Source organism: Rutidosis leptorrhynchoides, chromosome 7 (genome assembly GCF_046630445.1).
Source record: "Rutidosis leptorrhynchoides isolate AG116_Rl617_1_P2 chromosome 7, CSIRO_AGI_Rlap_v1, whole genome shotgun sequence".
NCBI lineage: Eukaryota > Viridiplantae > Streptophyta > Magnoliopsida > Asterales > Asteraceae > Rutidosis > Rutidosis leptorrhynchoides.
The window spans coordinates 314,918,232-314,928,916 of NC_092339.1; the positions used below are offsets into that span (position 1 = coordinate 314,918,232).

The 10,685-nt window shown below is 36.3% G+C and overlaps 3 protein-coding genes across 3 annotated transcripts; 1 reads left to right on the top strand and 2 right to left on the bottom strand.

Annotated features, from left to right (window-relative positions):
- Positions 1-876: 876 nt before the first annotated feature.
- LOC139860197 (uncharacterized) lies at positions 877-5,042 on the bottom strand. The gene is made up of 3 exons (XM_071848968.1): positions 4,977-5,042; positions 1,891-3,456; positions 877-1,068 (listed from the first exon to the last, which is right to left on the bottom strand). Exons 1-3 carry the CDS (start codon positions 5,040-5,042, stop codon positions 877-879), a joined length of 1,824 nt encoding a protein of 607 aa, XP_071705069.1.
- Positions 4,721-8,228, bottom strand: LOC139858445 (ADP-ribosylation factor 2-like). The gene is made up of 7 exons (XM_071847293.1): positions 8,100-8,228; positions 6,966-7,133; positions 6,679-6,749; positions 6,361-6,480; positions 5,764-5,882; positions 5,486-5,567; positions 4,721-5,056 (listed from the first exon to the last, which is right to left on the bottom strand). The coding sequence occupies exons 2-7, from the start codon at positions 7,111-7,113 to the stop codon at positions 5,051-5,053; spliced, it is 546 nt and encodes a 181-aa protein (XP_071703394.1). The 5' UTR covers positions 7,114-7,133; positions 8,100-8,228; the 3' UTR covers positions 4,721-5,050.
- A 137-nt stretch (positions 8,229-8,365) lies between these two features.
- LOC139860198 (uncharacterized) lies at positions 8,366-8,791 on the top strand. Its single transcript, XM_071848970.1, has one exon. The coding sequence runs from the start codon at positions 8,366-8,368 to the stop codon at positions 8,789-8,791; it is 426 nt and encodes a 141-aa protein (XP_071705071.1).
- Positions 8,792-10,685: the final 1,894 nt, after the last annotated feature.

A 10,685-nucleotide genomic window follows, 5' to 3' on the forward strand; every position in this document is an offset into this window, starting at 1 on the left:
ATGCACAACAGTAGGGCAAATAGCATGGATCATACAGAGCACAAAACCATTTAAAATCAAGTAAACATACAGACAAACAAAATAAATACATATATATATATACACACGCACCACACATGAGCATGGATAAAAAAACTCATGCTTAAACATATATACATATAGATACATTCGTAGATTATATACTTAGGTACAGAAACAAGACAGACAAACATACATACACCAATACATGTTACATAGATACATAGGTACATATATAGGTAACCAACATATGCAGCGGTACATATATATAGTCTAAAAACATATAAATAGATACAGGTGCATATATACTACGTGGATGGTTATATATAGTGTAGCTATAGAATAACTAGTTATAGTTATATATGTAGTTGTATAATAAATGTATAATACACATTGAAAAAAAAAAACAAAAAAAAAAAAACAAAAACTTACCCAATTATTCCAATTCTACTCCTCCACAGGCTCCTATCAGAAGTCATGTCCTCCGTCAGTAGAAGCTCTTTCATGTCCAGCTTCAATCTATCCTCCATCCTACGTCTAGGTCTACCCCTTCTCCTTACGCCGCCAACGGCGAGGGTCTCGACTCTCCTAACCGGGGCTAAAAGTGGGAGCCTCCTAACATGCCCAAACCATCTAAGTCGTCCTTCCCTAAGTTTGTTGATGATGTTCCCAACTTCCAATTTCTCCCTAAAAACTCCATTTGGTATCATATCTAGCATGGTCTTACCACACGTCCATCTAAGCATTCTCATTTCTGCCACCTCCATTCTCCTCTCTTGGGCCTTCGTCATTGGCCAACACTCCGATCCGTACAGCATGGCTGGTCTGATTGCCACCTTGAAGAATTTCCCTTTTAGCTTAAAGGGGACCTTCTTGTCCTTTCGCAGCCCTCCACTTCAACCATCCTACTCGTATACGATGCGTCACGTCCTCATCTATTCTTCCCGAATTGTGAAGTATCGAGCCTAAATATCTAAAGGACCCTTGTGGGGGTAAAATCTGATCCCCAATTCGGATATCCACTATATCGTCGTGTTCCTCTTCACTCGTCTTGAAATCGCATCTAAGGTACTCAGATTTAAGTCTGCTAATCCGTAGGCCATTTGATTCTAAGGCGATACTCCATTGCTCAAGCCTTCTGTTAAGCTCATCCTGGGAATCCGAAACTAATACAATATCGTCGGCGAAAATCAGGCACCATGGGATGTTGTCTTGTATCCTATGAGTCAACTCATCTAGGATCAAAGCGAAAAGATAAGGGCTAAGTGCAGATCCCTGATGTAAACCTACCTCTACAGGGAAAAACTCTGTGTTTCCTACCGTCGTACGTACACGAGTCTTCGCCCCCTCGTACATATCTCTAATAGATCTTATATATCTACTTGGGACACCCCTAACATTAAGAGTCTTCCAAATCAGCTCACGTGGGACACAATCATAAGCTTTTTCCAAGTCTAAGAACGCCATGTGTAGGTTCTTTTGTTTTTCCCTATACTTCTCCATAAGGCTTCTAACTATGTGAATCGCTTCCGTCGACGAGCGACCTGGCATGAAACCGAATTGGTTCTCTGAAACCTTTGTCTCGCGTCGGAGCCTCGTCTCCATCACTCTTTCCCAAAGCTTCATAGTATGACTAAGTAACTTTATGCCTCTATAGTTACTACATATTTGCGCATCTCCCTTGTTCTTGTAAATGGGAATAACCTCACTGAGTCTCCATTCCATAGGCATATTTGCGCTTCTAAACGTCTTGTTGAAAAGGTTTGTCAACCATCTAACCCCATCACCTCCTAGGCACTTCCACGCCTCAATCGGAATTTGGTCTGGTCCTACTGCTTTGTTTCTCCCCATCTTTCGTAGGGCCAATCTAACTTCCTCCTGGTTAATCCTCGTGCAGAAACAGTTGTTTTGGAACTCCCGAACCTCGTGTGGTTCACCGTTCCGCTCTGGTCTTCCCCTACCGAAAAGGGATGCAAAATATTCTTCCCATCTTTTCCTAATAAGATCTTCTCTTACTATACTTTGACCCGCTACATCCTTGATAAATTTAATGTTACCTAAGTCCCTGCTTCTTCGCTCCCTAGCTTTGGCTATCCTATATATGTCATTAGCACCCTCTTTAGAGTCTAGTTTCCTATATAAATCTTCGTATGCTTTGTCTTTTGCAGTTGCTACGGCCTTCTTTGCTTCTCTTTTAGCTTCTTTATATATTTCTTCTACCCTAGTTCTCTCTTCAGGTGACCCTTCTCCAAGAGTAATGAGCTCCCTAAACCTCGCCTGCTTTAATGCGACTTTCGTTTGGACATCGTCACTAAGCCACCACGACTCTCTTCTACTCTTATGTGCTCCCGATGTCCCTATAGCCATTCCTAAGGTCTCTTTTGCTACATCTCTGATAGTGGACGCCATGCGATTCCATATCTGGTCTACGTCATTAGGGGCAACGTTATCCCCTTCTACACTCAATCTATCAACAACATTCGCTCTAAAAGTCCCCGCATTCGCTCCATAGAGGTTCTTCCAAAGGATTCTAGGTTGTACAACCCTAGCCCTCCTGCCAACTCTTCCCCTAGTGACTAGGTCCATGACCAGCAATCTGTGCTGGGAGGAGCACGTCAAAGCTGGAAGGACCTTACAGTCCCTACAGGTCCTAAGTTCCCCTTTACGAAGAAACAAAAAGTCAATCTGGGTGCTACGACCCCCGCTATGAAAAGTGGCTAACTGAGCATCCCTCTTCTTGAAGAAAGAGTTTGCTATCACCAACTCGTGGGCAATGGCAAACTCAAGAATTGAGCGCCCCTCTTCATTTCTAGGACCAAACCCAAAGCCTCCATGGGCTCCCTCATAACCTTCTGCCTCCACTCCTATATGTCCATTCAGATCTCCCCCTATAATCAGTCGATGGTCGGCTGGGCACCCCCTCACCACCTCATCTAACAATTCCCAGAAACTCTTCTTTTCCGCATCACCTAAACCCGCATGAGGTGCGTATGCACTAATGACCGTGAAAGTCTCCTCCTTAATAATTAAACTAACCGACATAATCCTATCGCTAAACCTGCCCACATCAACAACGTTATCTTTATGTATTTTTCCTAAGAAGATACCTACCTCGTTCCGTGCTATCCTAGAACCCGAGTACCACAACTTATAGTCCTGAATCTCTATCGCCTCTTCACCCTTCCATCTAGTCTCTTGAACACACACTATGTCTACATTACACTTAAGAAAGGTGTCAACGAGCTCAATCCTCTTACCAGTCAAGGTTCCTATATTCCAACTACCCACTCTAATCTTATCACGGGAGGCTACCCTACAACCTCCTCTAACCCCTCTAGGTCTACCCGCCCCTAAATTAGGAGAACATGACCTCAAGTGACCATAAGTATGCGTAGAATCTATATTACTTAATGCACTAAAAAGATGACCCAGAACAAGCTAAAAAAATGAATAAGTTAAGATCGTATAAATAATTAATATTTACGAATTAATAGGTATAATAATTATATATATCTATTACTTACGAAATAGTAGATAACTAAAATATAATAATGTTATAATTATAATTAAAGTATGGATGTAGGTATAGAAAACAACACAGCAGCAACAAAAACAGATAAATATGTATATAAATAAAAATATTAGTTTTAATATTCAATATTAGATAAATATAAGTAGTAATATAACAAGTACGCTTATATATATATATATATATATATATATATATATATATATATATATATATATATATATATATATATATATATATATATATATATATATATATATATATATATATATATATAGATCAAGAAACGGAAAGCAGTTAACAAAAAAAAAATATATATAGTGAAGAAATAACCGGCTGGAAAAAAAATTCCGGTATCAGTGGGCGGAGATTGACGGCGGACAGTGTAGCCGACGAGCAAAGGTGGTTGATTTCTATGCGAAACAGAAACGTTCCCGAGCTAGAGATGAAATTGGTGAGAGCTTACTCGCTTGAAGTCGACCGGTAAAGGCAACTCTTTCGCCGGAAAACTCACCTCCGGCTGTTGCACCTAGTGGCGCGTGACAGCTCCGACCCCGGCAATACCGGTATTGTTAGGTTCGTACAGTAAAATCGTGTAAAAGGAGAGTGGCGGTGTATTCTAGTGGTCTGCTATTGTGCTGTATTTACAGGAAAAGAAAAAAAACTTGTTGGAAGTGAAGTATAATATTAATGAACGTTGGGAGGCAGAGAGTTGCCTATTATAATTGCATATTATAATTTTAACAACCCTATTCGTGAAAATAACAGCTTTAACAGTTTTACAGGTTTAATTTTCTTATAAAAACGTTGGAAGAATGGGTGTCAATAGTCTTCAGATTTTTCTTTTTAAGTATTTACGACTTCATAATTTACAGGTATGATTTCCAATAAAACGTTGAAAGACTTGGTGTTAATTGTCTTTGATACAAGTCTGACACATAGTTTACACAACTATTTGCAGTATAGCAACAATATAAATTTATCGATTGTACTCTGATTTTTTGCCCCATTTTTCTTCCCGGCCAACTTGGTCCCTGTCGCGGTTTGAATTAACAAATATAACATTAGTTGTGTTTGTTGAAGTGTTGTGCTCTGCTCTATGTTGTTTCTTGTTTGCAATCGCTTTTAAGGAACACACTTAGATTACACAGAGTTGTTACAAAGTAAGAATACCAACTTTGAAGGAAAGAGTAATGGAATTTGAATTTATAGCATATAAATGTATGTAAAACGTTTACGAAATGGTATGGTATACAAATGAAGGGGTAGCATACCAGCAAACTACATAGGTATTCAACTTCTAACCACCACAAAAACTTAACCTCTTAACATCTTTCGGTTAAAGATTTTAATATCCACCTAACACATACTTTGCAATCCAACAAACAAACAAAGACACACCCACGACTTCATATCAAAAGCAAACTACCTTTCTCAACGCAGCACTTAACCAGAAAACTGCCCAAAGATTCACCCTCATAAAAACAAGCATCATTTGCTGCCTCATGCCTGTAAGAAGATTGTGTATGAGATTAACGTACTTGCACATTCTGGATTTGAATCCTCTCAAGTTATATTTTAAGATGATGGGTCATGTTATGGGTTTTGTGAGAAAGAAATGTAGGGGGCCACTTATTATATTATATTATTTAGTTTATAATTATATTTATTTACTCACAAAAAGTAACTTGATTGATCAAGTTACATGAGAGGACCTCATCCCTGACCGCAAAGTGTTTAAAATCATTAAATTTTTGTCACAAAAAATGGTTTAAATCATTTATTTGGTCACACAGAAGTAGGATCGATGGGTAAAATGTGGCTCCCAACTCCTAACATAAAGGACAATGACTGAGTAGACAACTTGCATACTACATTTTGAGAGCTTATTTTTTTGGCGGGGGGTTATACATATATAAATTACTCATAAGTACTTGCCTTGTTTGCTATGTTGTTGGAAAGCCAATCCAATCCTTCATAAAGTCCCTCTCCAGAGGTTGCACATGTGCTCTGGATGTACCTGAGCAAAAAAAATCAATAATTATTAGTTTTGACACAACTAAACTTCTATATCTGTTGCGTACATATAATGTGCGAAAAGGCATGGCTAGAATATATTCAGTCTGGCATGTGTTAGCATGCTTCAATGATTTGAAATACAATGAATAATGAATATGTACATATATATAAAAATATATTTTTGGAGTATATATTACCAGTGGCGCTGTCGGAGGGAGTGAAGTCCGAGCTTATCAGTGATTTCAGCAGCATTCATTGCATTTGGAAGATCTTGTTTGTTAGCAAATACAAGGAGAACTGCATCTCTCAATTCATCCTGTAATACATAAGTAAATACAGCAACCTTATAATCATGAAATACCTTTAAGGTAGCAATAAAATAACTAAAATGATACTAGTGTAGCAATGGCAATAGTGATTAAGGTCTCTATAAATAATTTAATGTTTCATCTCTACCAAGAGGTGTTCATCTATATTGGTCTTCTCCCACCCGATTAAGCATACCAACTATTCCACACAAAATAGTTCCACCAATCATTAAGTGATCAAAAAGACGAATTCATAAAAACAGACCAACCACTTGAACAGATCAACCACTTGAACAGATCAAAAGTTTGAAACCCGGTGGGCCAGATTTCATTCTAGTTTCAAAGAGATATAACCAAAAAATTAAATTGATCATTTAGCAACTCAGCATCACAACATGCATGAACAGAACCAATGTATGTTCTGCTTCTTAAAATGCATGACGAAAGACATGAAAAAAGTTAATTCAGACACATACAAAAGCTTACCTCATTCAACATCCTGTGCAATTCATCTCTTGCTTCAACAGCTCTGTCCCTGTCATTACTGTCAACCACAAAGATAAGACCCTGTGTGTTCTGGAAATAATGCCTCCATAGTGGACGAATCTACATGTACATCACATAAAAGTTTATATATGTAGTTATGTACTTACTCAGTAATGCATTAAATACAAAACATATATAGATCATTCACCCCAAAATAAAAAAAAATAAAAATTGTTATCTTTGGGACACAATATCTCAAAAGGGAGGGTAGTTTGCAACATCTAAATCTTAAAAGTCAAAGTTGTAGCAAAATTTTACCTTGTCCTGACCCCCAACATCCCAAACTGTGAAACTAATGTTTTTGTACTCAACAGTCTCCACATTAAAACCTGCAAAGAATACATAGACTTAGCTATTAAATTACTAATTTTGCCAACAGGGATATTGATGATAGCAAATATTGTAAATGAGTCAGCATCCACTCTGTATATTATAGTTGTAGCACAACATATAGCATGTCAAATGGCTAAACACATATAACTACATAGAAATATGCAGAAAAGGTAATGAAAATTACTGAGTCAATTAGAGGAATGATTGGTTACCTATGGTAGGGATGGTAGTCACAATCTCACCGAGCTTGAGTTTGTACAAAATGGTGGTCTTACCAGCCGCATCGAGACCCACCATCAATATACGCATCTCTTTCTTGGCAAAAAGCCGACTAAAGAGTTTGGTAAAAGTTAGACCCATGCTCTTGCTTTTTTAGATCCCTACAGAGAAGAGTGTTAACTTGGTCAAATTGTAACTCAGTAAGATTTAAATTGAAGTTCACATCTCATTATCTTAAATAACATTTACGGCATAGCTACTTCCAGAGCATAGTTTAATTCGGCACGTTTATTATATCTACTATTAAAGATTATCTCATACTGGTCTGTCTATTGAATCTTCAAAAGAATATCAATTATCAAAAAACAACCGACAATGTGTTAACCAGAGACCTACAGATTGCACAAAACCATCACTTAATTATCACTGACAGTAGTAATCATTAAAGGATGAAAACTGATCTATATTTTATTTTTAAAAAAGCCGTGCTTCAAATGACAAAAGTTAAGTGCACAGAAAATGCATGCAGTTCTAGACAGATTAGATTCTTATTTTCCACTCAATTATAAAAAGCTACTCAAGTAACAAAAACTACACAAGAAGAACTTAAACACAACGTATTTGGAAAACTTTACAGATCAATTCACATTCAACAGTAATATATAATGTCATGAATTAAACAAAACAAGGCCTTCCTTTTAATAAACCTAATTCAGAAAAATAAAAATGAAGTTTCTTCGATCCTTCCAAATGAAATCAAGCCAGATGTATTTGCAGGCAAGACAATAAAACCATTGCAAAGCAACTAATGATCACATCAAACGACATGCATCCATATAACAGATCTGATACTATATATATAGATTCTATATATACGAATATATTCAGATCAGAAAACAATCTCAAATAATCAATTCTAGACGAATCTGATCGAGATCGTACAATACGAAATCAATAAAACAAAATCATACAGAAATTACTCGATTTCGTGATCAAACACAAAATTACATACAATTAAGGGCGGTGATCTGATACAAATTAAGAACATAATATGATTTGAAGTTAAAAATTATGAGATCTGATAGGAGATGTAAAAAATTATATATATATCTGGATCTAAGATTTACCTGAGAAAAGAATTGTTGAAGAAAGATCAATTTGACAGAGAGATAGATAGAAAGGGGAAGATGCGTTAGTTTATAGAAATATAAAGAGACGAAAAAACCCACCATGAATATGATGTTAAATAACCTCCCGGATTATCCTGATATCCATTAATTACCACTCCTATTATTTGTTTATAACAAAAATGGGTCATGTACATATCACTCCTATTTAAACTTCAAACAATTCTATCATTTTACTCCTTATATGCACTGGGAGTATAGATTGTATGCACTGGAAGTGGAGGAATTGTCCTGTTGCTTTAAAAGGACAATACACTAGGGGTGATCACAAGAAACCGACCCTTATGCTTGAAGCTGTTGCTTCATATGACTTGTGGATTTGGCATGCTTTTTTTGGGATGACGGGTTCCAACAATGATATTAACGTTTTGAACCAATCACCTATATTTGATAAACTTAAGAACAGAACATTTCCATCCGCACCATTTGAGGTAAATGGGCATGAATATAGCAAAGGATATTACCTTGCGGATGGTATATATCCCGATTGGGCAACTTTAGTTAAAGGATATTCATGTCCTACTGAAGAACCAACGACTAAGTTTACAAGATTTCAAGCTAGTGCCCGAAAGGATATAGAAAGGGCGTTTGGGGTTCTTCAAGGTCGTTTTCATATTAACAGGCAGGGTTAGAAACAGTCTAAAAGCTCAATTAATATATATACTAGTGTTCTTGAGAGTGCATAATGCACGGCCCATGAAATAAAAGCTCAATTAATATGGCTAACTAATATCAAACTAAACCTCATGAAACGTCTGCAATTTCGACCAGTTAACATAATTTACAATAGTCTTTGTGATTCATAAGCGCAAAACTATTAGAGCACTGGGAGTAGGTCACTTGGCATGTCAGACGTGAAGTCAAAAAAGTGAGAAGTGGTGACCTAGGTCACTTGGAGTGTGTCATTTATTAAAATATTATTATATCTCAACTTTACTCTTCATTTTCTTTACAAGAAAAAGAGTGTTACATGCGTCGCCTAGGCGACTAATGGAGGTGCGACGGGCTTGTGCGACGGAAGTAGGGTGTGGGTGACTCAGTCACTTTGGGGACGACGGAGGGGGACGCACCTCCACTCCCCTTGCTCTTAGGGACCTGTTAGCCCAAAAAATTCATATGCAAAGACATCTCGACTGCATGATCAAAACACATCATGTGTTAATGGCAAAAGGTGGATTCGGAGAGTAATAGTACGAAGGAGCTTATAAAGTTGACTATATCAAAATCAAGAAAGGTTTGGTCTTCTTTGTCGGGGCATCCCTAGTGAAAGGACCCGTTCATATACATTATAAACGATTCACAATAGTTGATTACATCGCGAGGTATTTGACCTCTATATGATACATTTTACAAACATTGCATTCGTTTTTAAAAATCAAACTTTCTTTACAACGAAAGATGACGGTATGCATACCCTTTCATAATACATCCAACTATAATTGACTTATTAATAAACTTGATGAACTCAACGACTCGAATGCAACGTCTTTCGAAATATGCCATGAATGACTCCAAGTAATATCCTTAAAATGAGCTAATGCACAGCGGAAGATTTCTTTAATACCTGAGAATAAACATGCTTTAAAGTGTCAACCAAAAGGTTGGTGAGTTCATTAGTTAATCATAAATAATCATTTCCAATATTTTAATAGACCACAAGATACTCATATTTAGAAAACAATCTGTGCAGGTCTAGTCCTGCTGTAAAATCATTCATATGAAGAACACCGGAACCTTTCAAACAACTCACCAATGGTAGCTAATGCGTGCGTGCAATGCAAAATCATCAAACCGTGGTAGTTAATATAATTTTACAACGGGAGCTAATGCCTGCGTGCAATGACAAAATCATCTCGCCGATGGTCGATAATACAATCTTTATAGAAATCGAACCTCTGAATCCAAATAATTCTATCATAGAATGTAGTTTTTAGTATTTGTGCCTACTTCGTCAAACATTTATAAAAGCAGTTCATATATTCTCAGTTCAAAAATATATCTCAAAAACATTTAGTAAAACAGTTATAAAAACAGCGCATGGATTCTCAGTCCCAAAAATGTAAAGAGTAAAAGGGAATCAAATGAACTCACGCATATAAATATTGTAAAACAGTTAATAAAGCATTTGCATGTATTCTCAGCCCAAAAACATAAAGAGTAAAAGGGGCAAATGAAACTCATTATACGATATTTTGTAGTAAAATATGCATACGACGGAACTGAACAATGCAGGGTTGGCCTCGGATTCACGAACCTATATCATTTGTATATCTATTAATAAATATAATGGAAATCACATTCATCCATTTATTAATATATTTATATATATTATTTATATATTTGTAGTTATATAGAATTTATACTAAATTCCATTTAAAAAAGTTTACTTATATTATATCTTAGGTTGTATGTTATTTATATATTTATTTTGTATATATTTTTAAAATGATTAATATCTATACCTTTAGTTATATTATCATGCCTATATATATTCCATATTATATATAAAAATCAATAGTTTGTTAT

Excerpts from the sequence above, each read along its gene's own strand:
- LOC139860197 (XM_071848968.1), bottom strand. The coding sequence starts at position 5,042 with ATGATGCTTGTTTTTATGAGGGTGAATCTTTGGGCAGTTTTCTGGTTA. Across the intron at positions 3,457-4,976 it reads TAAGTGCTGCGTTGAGAAAG|CTTGTTCTGGGTCATCTTTT; the intron begins GTAGTTTGCTTT and ends TCATTTTTTTAG. Across the intron at positions 1,069-1,890 it reads CGAGGATTAACCAGGAGGAA|ACGAGTGAAGAGGAACACGA; the intron begins GTTAGATTGGCC and ends TGCGATTTCAAG.
- LOC139858445 (XM_071847293.1), bottom strand. The coding sequence starts at position 7,113 with ATGGGTCTAACTTTTACCAAACTCTTTAGTCGGCTTTTTGCCAAGAAA. Across the intron at positions 6,750-6,965 it reads GACTACCATCCCTACCATAG|GTTTTAATGTGGAGACTGTT; the intron begins GTAACCAATCAT and ends TATTCTTTGCAG. Across the intron at positions 5,883-6,360 it reads TGCACAGGATGTTGAATGAG|GATGAATTGAGAGATGCAGT; the intron begins GTAAGCTTTTGT and ends TATGTATTACAG.
- LOC139860198 (XM_071848970.1), top strand. The coding sequence starts at position 8,366 with ATGCACTGGAAGTGGAGGAATTGTCCTGTTGCTTTAAAAGGACAATAC.